Genomic DNA, 21147 nt, shown 5'->3' with positions numbered 1-21147 from the left:
GAGATTTCTTAGAGGTTACAACCACATTTCTCACGTACAGTACACCGCCATCATATTAACCATGCTAATAAAACATTTAATTCTTTTCCTTTTGATTTCACTGACAATTTTTGTAGAGCAACACTCACATCAATTTCTGTGGAACGCAGTTTGTTTTCTGAGCTTTCCAGCATGTGACCAACACTCACATCAGTAATCTAACAAAACCTAAAGCATGCTGAAGTGTGGAGCGCTACATAAATCTGGCGTCAACGGTACAAATTACACACACCAGATTTCATCTCAGCCCATAACACAACAAAAAATTAGCATTTTATGAAACGGAAGCCGTATTCAACTCTGTGGGAAATTGCATGATTTAGGTTCTGGAAAAGCAGTTTATATCATAGAAAATCATTAAATCATTAAAGGTCCCTCTTGCTGAGTGTCTGCAGAACCACCGGATCTCGTCCTTAGTTGTCCAAACCTGAAGAAACCGACGGCTCCACTGTGTGGACGTCTCTGAGGTCACTCGGGTTCGAGAACAGCTCATACCGGCTCTTTCTGACCCGCTCGGCCCTTATAAAGGACGTCATGAGCTCAGTTTGACCTACAGGTACTAAAAATCACCCGCCGCCCAACCGTCTGCACAATCCACAGATCCAGCACACTTCAATTCATAACCCATCTATAAAGTAACCATAAACAATAAAGAAGTCACGGTGAGGTGGGTCTATACACCCCTGATGCTATGAATATCAAACAGATCAAACATGCAATACAAAAAGTAGACCTGTGTAGAAAAAAAACCAAAAACATATATATATATGTTTATGTATTGAACTGGATTTCAGCCGGGGTGCTAAAATCAAGAGTGTGCCCCAATGATCATCCAAATAAAGGCAAAATTATCTCTGGTAAGAGGAAATACTTAATGCAGATATTCCCTGCAGATATCAAGGGACTAGATCAGTGTTGCTGAATCCTTGGCATATTTGTAGTGCTTCGAAAACATTTAAAATTCCTGAAAAAAAGGAAACAAATCTAAAAACTATTTAAAAAGAAGTTCATAGCTCTTGATAAATACTAAACTGCAAACTAATTCAATGCACCAGATGTCAAGAGCACAGAATAGAAAATAGGAATACTGTAGCAGTACATAAAAACATATATGATATGAAACGCTTGTCTACAAATGCCATCTGGAGCATCATGAGCTTCACACAATAGCTAAAACTGGAATAAAAGTAAAACACATCTGAAATAGTTATTCGTTGGATATAAAGTCACAATGTAAAGCTCTGACAGGCACACTTCTGCCACTGATTTGGCAAAATGTGAAAAAGCAGGGTGAATCTCATGAAAACGTAAGGACCGTTATGATTTTCTGACTATTAAACACCCTTGAAAACTGATAGCATCTGAATCAACCAAAATACAGCCATTTATACCAACAAAACTAGTTTTACATTACTGTAATAAAAAAGTTTGATTCTCATTCTCAGTAGTGATTCTCATTAGTGTTTTACGGCAAACATGCTTAATTATTATTCAAAAAATCCGAATGGTCCTACAAAGTGGCTTTATTTTCTAGAAGCATTTACTTTTTAGTTCTTATTCTTGATCCAAATACATTTTTATGATAGCTTATTTCTGCCAAGAAATATCTGATTTTAAAATAAAAAAAGGTAATTGTTCTCAATTTTGACTTTTTTCCCGCAACTGCGAGTTTATATCTTAAAAATGCAAGTTATAAACCCACAATTCTGAGAAAAAAGTCAGTGTTGAGTTTCCATCTCATAATCTTTATTATTAGAATTGTTTAAGTCTCGTAATTCTGACCTTTTTCTCTGAACTCTCAGTGACATCTCACGATTACTTGTTTCTAAATTTTTAGACACCTGACCACATGCAGAATTGCGAGATCTGAAGAGAAAAAAAAAGAATTGTGAATAAAATCGCAATTACCTTTTTATATATATATATTTTCCATGGCAGAAATCAGCTTCCGTGCGTTGTTGACAGGTTTGGTGAGATTCACCCGGTAAAGCTTGACTAACCCTAACTCGGGGTTAAATGTACTAACACACAGCGCGGCTGTTAAACATGATCAAACACTATTCAGGTGTTTCTGCTGTCAACCTGGTCATTCTGAACACAAACAAATCTACCCAACATCAGTTACTGAACAAACACGCATGTCTATGATTGACGCGTGCTCGCTTGTTTGTTCGCAGGCTGAACACTTTGGTATTGTTCTTCAAATCATTGTGATGTGAGGGAACGAATCTGATACCTAAAAAGTGAAACTAGAGGAAGAGGCTGATTGAATATATAATATAATATATGTATTTATATAAAAGAGTCTTTAGTGTGGTGTGAGTGAGTCTAGAGCCAGGTGAGGAAGGGCTCGCTCTTGTTCAGAACCGACTCCACGTCGTTGAGGATGGGCATGAGGTCGGCGCCCTCCAGGGTGCCCAGGTCCACGTTGGTGCCGGGCATGGAGTCCAGGAAGTCTGGGAAACGGCTCTGCGGCGGGACGCTCATACTGACCGGCACCATGCTCTCACCTGCAGACAGGACGAGGCGAGGTTAGGGAGGAAAAATCATTTCACTGGCAGTCATAAAACATTCTTGTTACCCTTCATGGCTTCTAAACATCTATAAACCCACCTAACAATCATACTCATCCATCGAATAGTGCAGGAGTCTGCAAACTCGGGCATGGGGAAAGTTAAACATGTTACACTGTATATGTTTAATTGATTCAGCTGAAGAGATGCAGTATGTAACTGATCAACACACTGGAACTGAAATCTCACAAAACCTGTCCAAAATATGCATATTTTGATCATATTTCATCCCAAAGTCATATGACGGGGCAACACACAAGAAAGACGATGCATTTAAGCCCATGTGCTACCTTACAACTCTGACGTTTGAGAACATTTAATGGGTTTTTACATACTTTTAGTGGACCTGTAGCCCCAGAAACATTAAAAAATATTATATTATATTATATTATATTATATTATATTATATTATATTATATTATATTATATTATATTATATTATGCAGTAGGACATAATGAGAATCTAATGAAAAAAAAATCATGATTAAGAATGAGAATAAAAAAATAATCTCAAAATAGTAATGAAAAAGAGATCCAGAGGAAGATTTGCTTAAATATTGTGAAAATATTGTCATATCATAATGCAATGGAAATTGCTACACAACTAATTAAACCTAAAAATTAAAACAATAAAAATATTTACATTAATATAAATATTAACTGAAATAAATTGTAAAAAAAACAACAAAAAAACGTTAATTTCTAAATCTAAAAACTTAAAGTTAATAAAAACTACATAAACATATAAAACAAGACAAAAACAATTAATAAAAAAAAAATGAAGAACTATATAGACATGCTAAAAAAAAAAAAAAAATTTACAAAACACACGCACACACACACACACACACACACACACACACACACACACACACAAATAAATAAATAAATAAATAAAAATATACCAAATTCTAAAATAACTCAAATAACACTAATGTCATGTACTAGCGTTCCGTCATGATTGTATCTGAGTAGGTTTGCTGGTGCCGTACCTGTGTCCATCTCCTCCATGCTGTTCAGGAAGTCCTCCGGAGTGGAGGGGATGCTGTAGCAGCCCAGTCCCAGCCCGCTGTCTGTGCTCTGCTCCCGCGAGTGATACGGCCCGCTGCACACACACACAGACACGTTAAACACACTTCACACCCTCAATCTGGGAAGTCTGGACCAAATCGAACTCATTTGTATCATTAAACTGAGAGCTTTGAGGCAGTGAAGAACACTCTTGCCTGTTGAGGAAGGGGTCTGAGCTGTTGTTGGGCATGTTGCCCTGCGTCATTGGCGGAGAGCTGATGTTTGCTGCCACCGGTGCCATATTATCAGAGTCCATGGGCAGCTGCCGGAGCGCCACCTCCTGGAGAAACACACACACACACTGTAACCCCAGCACACTCACAGAGATCACTTTCATGTGTCTGCGGTGTCCTTTCATTCACCCTGTTAACCATTACAGACGGTTAAACGTTAACATGAGCAGCCGAAACTAACATTTACACTCAGTGATGAACGTATGAATTTGTTTAAATAAACCTGCCAATCTGTGTCCATAAAACTGCTTTACTGCCTCAATTAAAATAAATTCAATATACCTTGTATATAAAGTTATTAGTGCAAGTATGATTATCAGGAACATACAATATATGTAAATTAATATTAATGTAGTTTATTCAATACCCAAATATCAATTAAAACTAACTGAATATAGATAAATAGCTAAATGTGTTTTATTGGGTTAGGGGTTATTACTATTCTGATGGCACTTTCTGTTAGTAGCAGAGAGATAAAGTCTTTAATATTTTCATGTCAATATTTAATTTTAGACACAGAGGAGAAGAATTGTTGAATAAAGTCGTTATTTTTTTTTCTTCGTGTACAAAAAGTCTTCTCGTCGCTTCATAACGTTACGGTTAAATCACTGATGGCAGATGGAGTATTCTGACGATGCTTTTCATATTTTCCTGGACCTTGACACTGTTATTTATTTGGCAGTCTATGGGACAGTCACAAGCCTCCCTGTTTTCATCCAAAATATCTTAAATTGTGTTCCGAAGAAGAACGAAGCTTTTATGGGTTTGGAACGACATGGTGGTAAGTGATTAATGACAACATTTTCATTTTGGGATAGAGTATCCCTTTAAGGATTACCATTTACTATTACAATCTGAGTGTTGTTATTGTTAATTTAAACTAAAACTACTAAAAAAGTGTTTTCTTTAGTTAAAATAAAGCAGAAATAAGTGAAGTTTAAGCTGAAGTACCAAAATCACTTAAACTGAAATTAATATAATATAAAGCTAAATAGTGATTTCATCATCCAGTTCTGCTCTCTTCCAATAGTGTCTGTGCAATCAGTCAAGCGTCCCCAACTAAGCAAGACAAAGGAACTCAATCGGTGACAGAAATGGAGAAAAAAAACCTTGGGAGAAACCAGGCTCAGTCGGGGGCTAGATCTCCTCTGGTCAGACAAAACCAGCATGATGTGGTTTAATTCCAGGCTGCGACACAGGTCAGATTGAGCAGAGGACTCGTCTGACGAGGTCTTTGCAGGGGATCTGTCTCTGGGGCTCATCTAGTTGACATGATCTGACATTCAGGGCTGTAGCTGCTGTTACACCGTCTGATCTGGATACAGACTGGATCTGGGTGGCTACAATAAGCTCCACATTTCTGTGTACAAATTTGCTGGTCAGAGCAGCTCGGCCTGTTTATATATAGATGAGTGTCTCTCGGCATGAGATTCAGGGTGGAGTACGTTCACAAAAACAGCTGCAAGAATTCAGTCCGGAAGAAATCTGTGGAAGACGTCCAGCACCAGAAACCAATGTCTGACTCATCTGTTTTAAAGCTGTTCTTTTTTCAGCTTTAGTCCACAAACATATGCAAACAGCATGTGTCCTCACACAGAAAAACATGTCGATCATCACAAACCAAGTTAACAGAGTCACCGAAGAGTCAGAGATGTTTCATATAAACACAAGCTGCGTGAGGTCTGTCTGCCGCTGGGCTGATGTGTTCTCGTTCGAATCACTTCTGTAAACCTGAGCTGTGATTTATGTTGCTTGCTGAGAGCAGACACAACTTCAGTACCACTAGAGGGCGTCAAAGTTCACTCAAGACTCTTCTTAAGCTGACTCTTGTGTCACAGATATAATATAGTATTTATTATTAGTTTGAATTAGTTTTTATATTTTCAGTTAGCATTTTAATTTAAATGTAGAATATGTTTCTAATGTGTGCTTTTGTTATTTCTTTTCTTTTTATTTCAGTTTTTTTTTTACAGTTTACATATGTTCATCAAATATTTGTATGTTATTTTATTTCAAATACAAAACAACAAATAAATGATCCTATTTATAAGTGTGATTTATTTTAAATGTTGGTGGGGTTTGAGGCATCAAGAAACAAATTATTTTGCACAGCAGTGAGAAAAGAAGAATTTTTGGTTTGGATTAAAACGTATTGCCACCTTTCTGAAATCCAGTTATTTCCATGTCTGTTTTGCCCTGTATGCTATATTCAGAAGCATGTTTCTCTAGCAGACACTCACCTGTCTGAGGAGCTCCTCCTGTCTCCTCTGGATGCGTTCTCGCTCCATCTGGATGCGCTGGAGTCTCATCTTCTGCTGGTGCTGCTGGGCGCTCATGGGGCTGCTCATGTTCATCATGGGCTGAGAGCTCTGCTGCTGGGAGCCCTGGACCTGGACCTGGACCTGCTGCTGCACCGGGACCTGCTGCTGCTGCTGCTGCTGGAGGTGCTGCTGATGGGCCTGCTGGTTCAGCACTGCCACAAACACACAACAAACACTTACTGAGCAGAAAAATCACAAGAACTTTCTCGATCTGGCAAGCTCACTCCTGATTGGCTGGTTTGAACAATAAGTAATTTACAAGGCACCAGGCATCTACAATGAGAGATACTTTATACTCTGAGTTGAAGTTATGAAATAATACATACTTTATTTTAAAGTCTATATACGTCTACATTTCTGGTCATGTGTCCTGTGATTGGTTGCTTTCCATATCAGTCAGATGAATGGCAAATCATAGTGTTTAGAAATGTGGCTATGTTTCTGATTGTCTGAGGAAAAACAGGTTAAACAAAGACGGCACACAAACACAATGACTCAATTACAGCTGGCCAGAACGCAGCACGGAAAGTGTTTACCGAGAAATCTCTTCCCAGTCCTATTGATAAAAAAAAATACTGGCCTCAAAACAGCTTCAGTGTGGCAAATCAAGCTCTGTTGTGATTGGCTAGGCTCTGGGTACCAGCGTAGTTCACACTGTCGATGACTACTGTAGGGAGGACCTCTTTTAAATAACACAAGAACTTCTAATATTTGTTTTATATCATTTTGTTAAAAAAGAAATGTTTCTCAGCCAGCAAAATGGTCAGTTTTTGTGAATGAAATGTTTACCATAATTGCTGTATTCTACTGTGATTTCATTTATCTCCAGAGTTCTGGATTGTGAAAAGCTGGTGTGTTTCAGTGTAACATCAGAACGTCTGATATTTTCAGAGGCGCAGAAAGATAAGAAACAATGTTTGCTTCAAAGACGCAGGCACAGTTTCTGACCTTTTGATCGATAGCACAGTATGTTTCACATCCTTCACTTCAAACTCAACCAGTTTCAAGATCATAATCGTTTCACCCCACACAGGAAGAAACGAACTGCAGCTCCAGCGAAGAGAGCTGCTGACTCGTGACCATATGGAGCATGTGTGTATCTGTGTGTGCGGTGTGTTTATCTGTCGGGTAAACCACTTTCACATGGACAAATCATTCCTGTAAAAGGCAGATGTGGGCTGAGAGGGTCGTGAGACATGGCACAAACAAAGCACACTCTTTCTGCTCTCCGGTTCATGCTTGTCCTGCTCTTAGATTAATTGTTGTGCTGCTTATTTCAAAATAAAAATGACTCACTGGTGTACGTGACACCATGACCAATGATCAGGTGCTTGGAAGGGACTCAACAACCGTAAGACTCGGTTTGTATTCTGTTCTATTTGGTGCAAACCTCAACTTCAATTTACACTATTTTGCAGGTTCCGTGAAGAACCTTTCACATCTGTAGAACCTTTCCACTGCACAAAAGGTTCTTTATAGTGGAAAAAGGGATATAGTGGAATATTAAAATGATGTAGGTTCTTTGGGGAACCTGAAATGGTTCTTCTATGGCATCACTGCATACTTCATGAAAAAATAAGAATTTGATACAGCATATTAATTATGTGCATACCTGTTCTTACATTGTGCTTACACTAATGTAACTGTTTATGCAATTACACTGTCAACTGTCTACTAAACTTCTCATATCCAAAACTTGGTAGCACTTTATTTAACAGCCCTGTTTTACAAGTATGTAGAGAAATCTAGCATACATATAAACACCAAAGTATACTTTGGGCTTAATCCCTAAATTCGTATCTTTTGTAACTGTAAGTGCACGTACTGTAAAACAAAGTGCAGCTCAAAACTCTATAGCAGCAAATCAGAATCTCAAAACAGTGTTTTTTACAGTACATTTTTTAAACGCAAGTACACAGTTACAGATACATAACCAGGAACCCAATGGTTTTCTTGAGATTTACAGTATGCTTTAGAACAAATAATCAAGCAAAAGAGACTCTTACTATATAATCATGTAATGCTGAAGGCCCGTTCACACCAAGAACGATAACTTTATAAGTGCACACTCTTTAAATTCTCGAGCTTGTTATGGCACGATTGATTCTGATTGGCTGTCAATGTTTTATCGTTCATCAGCTGGGAAAAAATCATCCTGAAAGTGATTCCAACAATATGGTTTCTCTGTGCCTTTATCGTCATAGCTGTGGTGTGGACTGCTATTCTTTAATATTGAGAAAGATTTTTGGAATGATATCTTAATCGTTATCTTTATAGTTATCGGCTTCGGTGTGAACAGGCCTTAAGTGTGCTCACCACTAGAATCACATTAGTATAATGAGTCTATGAGGGCGTTCACATAGGACATGTACTAGATTTCCAAATCTGTTAGATCAGGGTGTCCAATCCAGCTCCTGGAGGGCCACTATCCTGCAGAGTTAAACGCACCTTCACCAGCTAATCACTAGAAACATCCAGACAGGTGTGTTTGGTCAGACTGGAGCTGGACTCTGCAGGACATGGCCCTCCAGGAGCAGGACAGGACACCCCTGAGGTAGATGAAGTGCAATGGACTGGAACGGCTTCAGGATGTTGCGGGTGGTTACCAAGGCATTGGTGTATGGTTGCTATCAGTGTTTTTATGGTGTTGCTACAGTACGTGGTTGCTAATTGATTTATATGGCATTGCTACAGTAGCTTAATGGAAGTACTTAAGAAAAGAAAATCTCAAGAAAAACAGTTCCACTTTATGTATCTTTAACTACTATGTACTTACACAGCAATGCCATGGGTTCCATTCTCATGAATGCAATGTTAAGTTGCTTTGAATAAAAGTGTCTGTCAAATGTATAAATGTAAAAGTACTGGTCAAAAGAATCAAATGAGCCCATACCCAAGTCTCTGTAATTTCCAGGTCTCTAGATATGGTTTGTCTCTCATTCAAGGTGAAAAAATATATATTGTCTATCAGACCTAAATTATAAGTCTGAGTGAATAAGCAAGAGCACACCTCACTTGATTTGAAGTATCATATTTGTAGCTTGTTCAAATCCCCAACCTTTAAGTTGACACAACTTAAAGGTGTGCACAAGATCCACATCTTCTCGAATGTGCAAAAGACTCAATCAGACTTACTGGGTGGAAAAAGTTGAGCCCATCACCCTCTGTGTATCACAGTTCTACTATAAATGGATTTCTGTTGGAGAGGGTTACATAATGCACAAGAGAACGGTTTCAAACTGGCACTTAACCAATTTCCTTGTTAGACTAAATGCTGTGATTCTTCAGGCTTGCTAAAGACATTTTCAGGCTATCAACTGTCTAGTGAACAGGAAGACAACACATTAACTATCGAAGTGTGGTAAATGATAAACCAGGTCAAAATGTCAAGAGATACACCAACTCATCACTCTGAAAGGACTTTTAGAGGAACAAATCTGCTTCATGGAAAGAAACCAGCAACTAAACTCTACTCAACTCCACAATCATAACCAGGCAGGAGCCGAGGATTATCACAATTGGCTTTCTTTATAAGATTTGCAAACAGTTTTTCACATCAAAAAGATCTTCAGAGGATCAGTTTTATGGATGGGGTGGAGGATTTGGCAACCGATATGATGGCCTTATATGGTCAGATGAAGAGCAGACATTCGCTAGTTCAGATCTCACTACTGTCATTGAAGTCATCAACTATTTTTACTACCAATAAGATATTTTGCATTGTGATATTATTTTCCATGACAATTCAAGGGTTAGTTCACCCAGACATGAAAATTGTCATGAATCGCTAACCATCACCGCAATGTAAACCCTTTCATCCTCGAAACAAATAAAGAACTCTTGAAATCTGAGAGATTTCTGTTCACTGAAAGTCCATTCTACTAAAAGATGCTTTCTTGATGCGGATGAACCAGTGAGGTTTGTTCTCGTGTGTCAAGCGTGTAAAGTTGCATTTATTTACCATATTTGATGTGCTCTATAGATATGTGTTGATCAATGTTTTTATGTGAATAAGAGAATAAATTCATTCTGTTCATCATATGAAGCAATCACATCTCTTCAGAAGACTTGGCTGAAACCGCTTAGTTTATATGGATTCGTTTTATGATGTCTTCATTAACTTTTTAAAGCTTGAAAGTTTTGGTGGAATGGAGTTTTAGTGGAATGACAGAAATCTCTCAAGTTTCATTAAAATATCTTCATTTGTGTTTCAAAGATGAATAAGTAGGTTGAGGAGACAATGACAGATTTTTCATTTTTGAGTAAATTTGATCAATGTTAAAATACGCTGTATAAAACTGAATTATTATTTCAATTCTGTTAGGTGTCACTTGTGATGCAAAAATGATTCATCCATTAATTGTGATGAAAATGGTGTCTCGGTGCAAATTTTCCCAAGAAAAGCCCAAAATTTTCACACAAAATACAATTATTATTTAATTTTTTATTTATTCGGGGAATCCTTTTGCTTTTTTTTTTTTTGGCATGGAGGGCAATCAGCCTGTGGCAACACTGCTGAGGTGTTATGGAGGCCCAGTAGCGGCCTGGACATGTTTTCTCTCAACTGACAGGATACCAACAGGTGGGCCTGACTATCGGTTACGATGTATCCCAGTGTGTGCTGCAGCTCCAGATGTAAAGTCGGTTACGATTAATACCAATCCCAGCCGCATACCAAGAATCAAAGCATCGTGTTACTTGACGGATTCAGGCATCCCTTCTCCCCAGTGTGTGCTGCACCTTGTCCAGATGTAAAGAGCTTCAAAAAAAGTACTTTGACACACTCTGGCTTAGGTAAAGCCTTTGGGCCCCCTGACATCTGAGTGTCACAACACCCGCCATGATAGGAAACACATGTGCAGCGGACCAGGTTCGTGAAAGAGAGGGAGAGAGATCGAACAGAGTCGATTGAGTTGCTAAAATCTGACCAACAAAGAGCTTCTTGTTTCACTGATTTCCCAGAAACAGCACAAGCTGTCCAGCAGGGTCAGCAAAAATGACTGGAAAAAAGGAAAGGAAAATGTCCAGTCCCAAAAATCTGTGAGACATTAAAGGACAAATATATGAACATCCTGTCCCAACAAAGAGCTTTTTCATAATCAAGAGCCTTGGTATAAAACTAATTTCAGACCTTGCATGCTCACTCCAGTCACAAATTTAAGAAAAGCCCAAAAAATTTACGCTTTTTTTAAGGATTTTTTTTTTTTTTTTTTTTTTTAGGCAAAATGGACATGTTTTTGACAGGATTTTCACAAATGCGTTCATGTGAGCTTGGCGTATGTCAGCACTAGGGGGGCCTGATGGTTACGATGTATAACGGTATGCTGCAGATGATAACTGGACACACTCTGTTAAGTTCAGTGATTGCCCATGATAATCGTGTATTGAAAATCTGACATCATGACAGCAACTAATATCCTCTATTAAAACATAATACATAGAAACCCATATTAAATGATACATTAAAACATAATACATAGAAACTCAGTGTCAATGATCCGCAACTTGGAGCAAATTCTGAAACTAAAGTTACAACACATTGCACACTGGTCAGTGTACAGTAAATCCACCGAAAGTGGTTTCTCGGTGCACTATTATGGGATAGACAGCATGCAAATTAGGAGTAGCCTGAGCATTCATGTACTGTACTATATTAAAAATTTACTATGTTTGTGGATATATATTTTTCTGTAGAATACACATATCTGTTGCTAGTTAGTCACTAGAAAAAATAAGAATATCCTTAGTATCTTTTGGAAAATGAAAATTTGGTCAACATTTACTAACCCCCATGCCATTCCAAACTTGAATGACTTTCTTTTTTTGTAAGGTTTTTGTAAGGTCCATTTTTGTTTTGGAGCCCATTGACTTCCACTGTATGGATGAAAACAATTCTTCGAAATATCTTTGACTGTGTTTTACAGAAGAATGAAAAGTCATACAGGAACCACATGAGGTTAAGTAAATGAACAGAATTTTCATTGTCCTTGAAGATGGTCATATTAATATATCTGTCAAGGACTGTTAAGTTTTAATAAGTGAAATGATCACTGATCACAAACAACACGTATTAGCATGTATTGCAAATCATCTCTGGATCATTTCACCTTCAGTGTAGGCACATGCTAGTCACAGCACTAGAGCAACACCCTCATGCCATTTCATCATAGTGCATGTTCAGATTAGTGGTAGTGTGGGAAACGGATCAAATTATCAGGAAAGAGATTGTGGGATTGGAGTGGGAGGTGGAAACATGACAGCATTAAATCAAGCTACTGGGCGGATTGGACTCCAGGAACGCTAGAAGGGAGTACTCACCCACCCGTGGGTCCAGCCATGAGCTGCTTTGGGTTTTGTGGTCAATGAAGTATGTTTCTCCCTGAGGGGTCACGGCCTGCTCCCAACCCTCGGGTAACTGTCCTGTTCGGCAACAGCACAACAGCTAGAGATCAGCCAGCAGCCTGACCCACACTCCAGAGTGATGACCAGAGAAGTGGGCTTCATTTACTGCGCTACTCTTTGGTTTGCTTAAATGAGCAAAAATTACACCTTTAGAGGTACAATAGCTTGTCACTGTGGCAGTACTCTTAAAGGGACAACTTTATACTGCATTTACCCCTAAAAGGTACATAGTAGTATCGTAAGAGTATATATAACTAAAGTGCACCTTTTAGGGGTAAATAAGGCTCAAAGTTGTCTGTTTAAGGTTACTGCCCCGGTAACAAGCTGCTGTTCCCCTAAAGGTTCCATTTATTCATACTTGTTCTGACAGCTTAGTGGTTTAATTGAGATTCATCTGTCATAAAAATGTAATTACTAAAATGACGATCCTTTTCAGTTGATGTAACCAAGGTCACAAAGCAGTATTCAGTATTACACAATATAATATAGCTGACTTTTCAAATTCAATCAAAACCAAATGAACAAAATCAAGTTTGTATTCATGGTGGTTTCAAATGGTTGTGAAAATATTTATACAATTTACAAGAAAATGTGAAATTTAATAACTCTTTTAATAATGTCATGTGGTGCAACCATCAAGTAAAAAGAAATGACATAATTTATTTACACACTGAATACATATGGGTGTACACATCTTAATTATAATTATTAAAAAAGTTCTTAATATTTTTCAAGGTAACAAGTTTTTTTTATTTTTAAATCATATTAAATAATATAATCATAAATTCTTTGAGGCATTAAGTTACTGGGAAGTTGCAAATACACATTTAAGAACCTTAACTAACCTTGCCTTGTCATTAAAAAAGTTAAATGATCTGATATTATAAGAGACCTCTCTATGACATTGAATGTTTTTTGTTTTTGAATGTTTCTGCATGTTAGACTACATGATTTTGTTGGAGAACAACAGCCTCTAATTCAATTAAGTAGAATTTGTTTTCAGAAATTGAAAAAAATCCTCATCATATAAGATCTATATTAAAGTCATTGTATGAACGAATTACATCTTGTACATTTTAATACAATTAAAAAAAGAGCATCTCATCATTGACCAGATGACACATTCATACTGGGCTCAATTTCATAAGAGCTAAAAAAAAAGCAGTTGCAGCTGCCTTTAAAACTCCAGAGTGTGATGTAATATGGCAATTGTTGTTGCAAGCGAGGGGGAAAAAAGCTATGGAAAGCATTCAACAAAACTGTATTGTTCTAATAATACACTCCTGCATTAGGGTGTCAATTGCCCATAATCCCTCAATTTTGAGGAGGGCCCACCATGAATTACCGCGAACACACAACAGGTGAAGGCTCAAGCTAGTCTAAACTAAGAATACAGGAAAGCTGCTGCCTCTCAAGTTCCTAGAGGCTGAAAAAAAAGAAAAATCCTCCATCCAGGGACAGAGGAAGCACAAGGAATTGTGGGATTGTAGGCACAGAGTCTGAGTCAAGGCTTTCTATTATGTGTCTTCTGAAATTGTAGTAGTTCCCGGTGAGCCAAAATGGATGACACGGCCATGTCAAAAAAACCTGAGCGATTGAGTCACTGGAAGATCGTGCACAAGAGAAATGAGTTTACAGAAGATCAGGGTGAAAGAGCAGCTGTTTGAATGAGTGCAGCAGGTCGGCTTAAACACACACGATTATTTCAGACTAAGCAGCTTCATTCACATTCAGACAAGCGCAGTGGGACATTATCACCGTCATGATGTCTGATACCTTCACATTGAAAAGGAAAAATACATTTTTCATTTTTGTCTTTTAGGGGGTAAAGGTTAAGAGTATGGGAGATCAAAGTTTTTGTTAAATATCTTTAGTTTGTTATCTTTACTTCCTGTGAATGGAGACAACATCTCGAACTTCATAGTATGTAACTCTATATGCTGAGATAGTTGGCGTCTGCTGTATGCAGTGCTGGAAGGAATCTTTCTCTCTCTGAACTCTTTCGTCTTGTTCTTATGCCTCCATCCCCCACCCCCTCGCAGGAATCTGTGTCTCGGCTGGCAACAAAGCAGAGGCACACCTTTTTTTCCATTTCATCACAAATCAGGATTTGGGAAGAAAAAAGCCAAACAAAGCAAGCACATTTGGAAATCATTTATGGTACTGACAGAGTCAGAGCCGCGGCCCGTGTCACGGGGCAGAGCAAACAACACAGAACGCCTCGCATACGACAGTCAACTAATCTAATGCAGCTTTAAAAGATTTCAGATCTGCCGGATGGGAGACTTTCTTCTTCATTAAATCAGCATTTGACCCCCTCAGAAAAAGCAGCTAAACATTACTCTGATCAACAGACAGACTGCCTTCATGTCATATACACAATCGCAAATAAATTACTAAATGAAACACGTTGTTTCATGTTACTTAGTCTACAGCACTTAGTTTATTAATGTACCTAGTCTAAAATAACACAAAACAGACTAGTAAATGTGAATGATCCCTTAAAAACACATATTAGGTTCAAATACTGTACGTTCTGAATGCAACCTGATCTTATGATATTTTACGCGATTTCGTATGATTTGATTCGTACAAAAATGTTACATTTTTAGAAAAACAATAAGCATGAAGGTCCAATCCTAAAACCTAACACTCAGTGGGGCATAAACAGATTGTACAAAAACATGCAAATATACAAATTTATACTAATTTAGTAAAATGTACAAAATGTAATAATTGCCATTTAATAATGGCTTTTCTAAATCAACCCCTATACATTCAACCAGTATACTATTCCCTACAATACTCCACTAATATAGTCCACTTGAATTCGGAATTTATGAATTCAGAAACTGGGTGCGCGGAAAGTGCTGTGGATGATTTGTGGTGTTATTCATGTGAGTAGCACAAATGGAGTGGGGTGAGTAATGCTCAGGTTTAATACTTTAGGAGTTTGTTTTTAAATCTCTAACCCTTAGCACAAACCTCTAAACGCACAAGAAAAGAACTGTATTTCATTATACTAGAACACAACTACTGTACATCTATTAAACTCCATGAAGTTCATCCCAATTCCACATCAGAGGTGTGATATTAGAGCACTGAGCATTGGAGTTACACAGGGCAAGCACCTGTAGCAAAGCTCCTTCTGCTCCTCTCCAGCTGAGTAAGAGAGAGCATGTGTGTTTTCATGATTAATGGGGAATGTGGACTACTGGGAGGGATGGCTTTCACACTCACCAAGGTTGGGTTGAGAGAGGGCCATGGAGCGCTGCTGTATGTTGCCGTTGTTGGAGGCTTGATTGTGCAGACCTATCTGGGTCCCCGAGGGTGTCATGGTCTTCCTGGGGTCATGCCAAGTGGTGATCTTCTCAATGTGACTGCACAAGAACGAAAACAAAATGTTCACATTTAACACACCTCTGGAGAAGAGTATTCACACTGTTTTGAAGAAAACATGTATTTCTTTAGGTCAAGCAAATCAGAACTTGTTTTTCTTGTATTCTAGGAACACACTGGTGATTTTGAACATTGGACATTTCAGCCTGATCCCAACCCTTCACTCTACTCCAACACCCATTTAAAACCCAACTATCTCTCAAAAGACACATTTAGATTTCCTGGCCATGTCTAATTTGGGGAAGCACTGTGGAAATTACATGGTGATAGCAAAAAAATGAGGAGAAAAAAATATATCAATGCTTTTTTTTTCTTTAGCGAAAAAAATAAAATTAAATAAAAATTACAAAAAAATTAAATTAAATAAAAATTACGATGCAAGATTCTGCCTTAAATCGTTCAACTCAAGCCATTGCTGGACTCAATGCAACCGTTTGACCTGCAGTTCTAACCACAGAGCTCTAAAAGTCCAGAATGAACGATTGCTGAGGTGCATGAATCATGTAACAGATGTACTGGTGTTTTCAGGCTGTGGTGTCCTCACCAGTTCACACTCTTCCTCGTCACTCCTCCACCCTGAGTGAACCCTTCAAAACTACAGCTACGTGAAATTCTGGCTTCTCTTCATTTTTTCATGCAAGGCCACAAGCGTCAGAATGGCGGTTACTAAATGACATTCTCAGTGTCCCTCAGTCAGTAAACCAGTTTAGCATTGCTTTCATTATGAGGTGGGCTTTACTGTCTCGTTCAGTGGTGCTCAAACCTGCTCCTGGAGATATGACTTCCGCTTGAGATTAGTCTCAGTCTTTTCTGACATCTTCAACCTTGATGAGCAGGTTCAGGTATGTTTTACTAGAGTTGTAACTGAACTCTACAGGAAAGTAGATCTGCAGGACTGCAGGATACGGTAATGATGAATAAACGCAACACTGGTTAAGCTCCAAAATTTGGTAAATAAGTAGACCTACTTATTTACAGTTGATCACCTGCAAAGCTAAAGGAGTGGACACACTAATGTTCCATGGACTTCCACTTTACACAATCAATCTCATGCAAAGTTTCACATTCGACTTTGTTTGAAAGATGGGTCAACTAAGACCTGCAAATTCATATGATATGAAAGATATGATATTAGACTGAAACATCACAATGTGACACCTTAGCTCAATAAAAGAAGACAACCTCTTATTGGAAATTTGGTGAAATTTAGTTGCCATAAAAGTTCCAATGTTCTATTGTTAATTGTATAGTGATGCAAGAAGCACCACTTACATGAGTGATGAGTCACTTTCAAACCAAGCAGTTTTCTGTTGGTTGATGCGGCGAATTTGTATGACCGACTTGAATAATTTTTGATGAGCTTATTTGCTTTAAATTTAGTACATACATTTTGTACAGTCAACAATCAAAATTATACCTTAATTCTAACAAATCAATCAATATCAAAATCTGGGTTTAAAGAAGACACATGTACACAAACTGGTCCGAACAGAAAATCAGATGGCTGTTAGTGACCAAATGAGTCACAAAATACACAAAAGCCTCAATCAGAGAGTGACTCACTCAAACTATTCACGCTCTGCTGGGAAGATTATCTACTTCCTGCTGATCTCAGGCCTGCACAGTGGCAGAACAGGAAGCCATGTCTCCACGTGCCGTCCTGACAGCAGACCTCCCGCTGCTTGTTTTGAGAAACTTATTAAACAGTTCCTAATTTTTTACTGGTTAAATTGCCAAGAATTCTGTATTTCTTCATAAGATCTTACAATATAGATCTTACAATTTTTTTTTGGTTATGATGTAAACCCGACTATCGTTTTCTAAAGAGTGTTTTTAAGAGACTCCAGCTGTGTGAAATACATCAACAGTGGGGTTAATTAACAGAGTCTGAGTGGTTTAGATTTCCGAAGGTCTGACAGGAGAGAGAAGGAACGGGCCCTCGGGGTCTTGGGGTCCTGGGTGGGGCTGCTGTCCTGCACTTGTATGTTGGGCCCCTTAATTTTGAGGCCCATCTTCCCAATATGTGCAGTGGATCATTGTTTAGCAGCCTAACGTTAAAGCAAACAACAATTTACCTACAATTAGCCATTAGCACAATTTAGCTTCCTCTCGTTTTACATGTTTTGTAGAATTTTCAGGACTAGTGGCACAGGCATAGCATTTTAGTCTCCTTAAAGGGTCATATTTATCACTTTTACAACATTATATTTTCTCCATTATAATGTTTAAAGGTTCTATTCGACAAAAACTGTTGTACTTTTCTTTTGACCATTTTCCAGTCTTCCTCTGACCTTAATAAACGACAACTGATAAAATTTTTTTACCTTGCAAATCAGGTTGCATGTTATGTGTAAGAGTGGGTGGAGTATAGATTCAACTGTAATCAAACATACCTGAACAAGCTAATCAAATTCTTCAGGATTAGTAGAAAGTTACAGTTAAGTAAGTTTGATCAAGATTGAAGCTAAGCTCTGCTGAAAAGTGGAATTCAAGGGCTAAAGTCGAGAACCCCAGGCCTACATAGTAACTCAGACTCTTACATTTCTAAAGATGAACTCAAAAATTTTGTTATCCTCTAATGGTTCTTTATTTCTTTATTGTGAAACCACAATATTTAATAGATAATTAATATAATCAAATTAATTACACTAATATATTCAAATAAAAACTCATTACCTTATCAATATTAACAACCCGGTCGAACCCCCAATTTTTACTTTTCTGTACCCAGTCTACGGCTTAAATATGGGGAATATAGTTTTTCAGAAATTAGTTTTTGCACTGGTTTGTGAAAATAAAGCAAAGATTAGGAGGCACAGGGGGCTGATGCTCGGGTCTCACGTGGCAATGTTTGGGTCACATGCTGCTTGCAGAGGAAACACACACACATCTCAAAGAAACAATGGCTTGGTGGTGGATTAGTGGTGACATACAGGCTGAAACAACACTGGCACACATTCACAGTCACCAGATGGACACAACACCTCTGAGCTGAGCTTCCCGCTCTTCCTGTTAGCGTGCTAGCTGTGAAAAATAACACACACACTCCAGCACTTGTAATGGGGCAAATTCGTGTCAACAATAGGGCTGCAACAAACAATTATTTTGAGAATCAATTAATCTAACGATTATTAGAACGATTAATCAACTAATTGTCGATTATTTCCCTTGATTAATCAGTAGACTTTGATTGATTATTCAGCTTTTGCAATTAGTTAAAATACTGAGTTGTACATATTCTAACAAATAAAGGTATTCATTTCAGCTTTTGAAAATCATATTATGTAATTACAATTAATATACAATTAATTTATACAAATAAATATATTTGGCACACAAAATGAGATAACAGAGAAACTCTCTCTTTCACCATTTAATTAGCTATATGAAAAAGTAAATGAATGACATCTTTCTGCCTAACATCTCCTTTTGTAAGTCATATGGATAAGAAACAAAATAAAGGTAAGTAAAAAGACGCTTTATTTTTGGAAAAACTATTTTATTCAGAACATAATCTCTCTTAAAATACCTTGTATAGTTATGATAATCAAAACAGTCCTGAGCTAGATCAAGCTTTGATCTCTGCAAACCAAACTATCACTTTAATGAAAAAAAAAAAAAAAAAAACAAATCCCAAAAAAAAAAAAAAAAAATAAAAACATATCTAAACTAAGCAGAGCTGCTTTATAAGAAAATCAAGTTATAATTCTAACTGAAAGAGACACTGATTCAGTTTTTTCATGATGAATACTGTGAAGCTGGTTGATTTAAGGCTCTCTACTGCATTAAGAACTATATAAATAAACGTGACGTGACTGGACTTTATTGGGGTACCGAACTGCAGAGCTCGTGTAACATCCACATTGCTGTAATCAGATGCTTTCTCACCTCTGTCAGTTTTTGTTGTAATGTGTTTATTTCGTTATTTCATGATTATAGCACCTCAGTATTTGACTGTGTCTGTTCCCCAAGCTAGAAAATACAAAAAAAGTCCAAACCAATTTAAGAGTAACAATTTGATTGATGTTCAACAAAGAAAAAACAGATGTAATACGGATAAATAAATGACAAAGCTTGGCTTATTGAATATCAGGTCCCTTTCTACAAAAGCACTTTTTGTAAATGATATGATCACTGATCATAACCTAGATGTGCTCTGTTTGACAGAAACCTGGCTAAAACCTGATGATTGCATTATTTTAAACAAGTCTACTCCCCAAGATTACGGTTATAAACATGAGCCACGTTCAAAAGGTAAAGGGGGAGGTGTTGCTTCAATTTATAACAATGTTTTCAGTATTTCTCAGAGGGCAGGCTTCAAGTATAACTCGTTTGAAGTAATGGTGCTTCATTTAACATTCTCCAGAGAAACAAGTGTTAATGATAAATCCCTATGATTTAGAGACCTGCACTCCCGCAAGAGTACCGTGGGACCCGCGGGACCCAACGCAACTGGGTGCGGCGCGGGGCAACTCTTGATGGGCGAGTGCGGGTGGGAAGAGACTCGTGTGTGTGCGGGATGTGGGAGAATAAAATGATTCGTGGGACTCCCGCAAAATAGAAATTATCTAAACATAAAGTGTCTAAAACATAAAAATGGTTATTTATCTGTTGCACAAAAGCAAAAAGAACAACTAAAATTAACATTAAAATGATTGACATGCGCAATCTAGGCATAGTTTCTATTTATAACAAATGTTTAAAGGGTTGCGCAATGTAGCCAAACACAGACTCAGCTGTTGATTTCTGGAATACAATGGCCAATCTGAGGTGATTAACTTAGAATCTACTCACCGCAGTGCTGAAATTGTGTTCTTACCAGTCCTCTCATTTTAACACACTAAGTGTAGACACTGTGAAAGATTCATTGTGCATATATTTATTGTGTTATAATATAGCTTTATGAGATCGCGATTAACTGAGATGTCAGCTTTTAGTAATAATAAAGGAAGCGTGCTTCTCGCATTCTGCCATATTGAGGAGCTTAGGAGATGTTACAGAACCATTTCACGTAAATTTCTTGGATGTACTAAAAAAAATCTATATAGATTACTTTTATGCGGGTCTTTTGCAGGTGGGATTGGGATAAAACATGAATGTCGTGGGCTG

The 21147-nt window shown here is 37.7% G+C and overlaps 1 protein-coding gene across 2 annotated transcripts in view; it reads right to left on the bottom strand.

Moving 5' to 3' along the window:
• Window positions 1-488: 488 nt before the first annotated feature.
• Window positions 489-21147, bottom strand: part of LOC109112134 (WW domain-containing transcription regulator protein 1-like) — a 49013-nt gene continuing 28354 nt past the window's right edge. Inside the window, exons 2-6 of one of the 2 annotated variants that reach the window (XM_042712229.1) lie at window positions 15880-16019; window positions 6157-6389; window positions 3839-3960; window positions 3605-3717; window positions 489-2549 (exon numbers count right to left, since the gene is read on the bottom strand). In XM_042712229.1, the coding sequence (XP_042568163.1) occupies window positions 2368-2549; window positions 3605-3717; window positions 3839-3960; window positions 6157-6389; window positions 15880-16019 (790 nt within the window). In that variant the 3' untranslated portion in view covers window positions 489-2367. Of the gene's footprint in view, window positions 2550-3604; window positions 3718-3838; window positions 3964-6156; window positions 6390-15879; window positions 16020-21147 lie in introns of both variants that reach the window. The other variant, XM_042712228.1, reaches the window with a different exon arrangement.

This window comes from Cyprinus carpio, chromosome A22 (assembly GCF_018340385.1).
Source record: "Cyprinus carpio isolate SPL01 chromosome A22, ASM1834038v1, whole genome shotgun sequence".
Lineage (NCBI taxonomy): Eukaryota > Metazoa > Chordata > Actinopteri > Cypriniformes > Cyprinidae > Cyprinus > Cyprinus carpio.
Note: the sequence above shows the minus strand (reverse complement) of the source record. Positions and strands in the feature narration are given on the sequence as shown.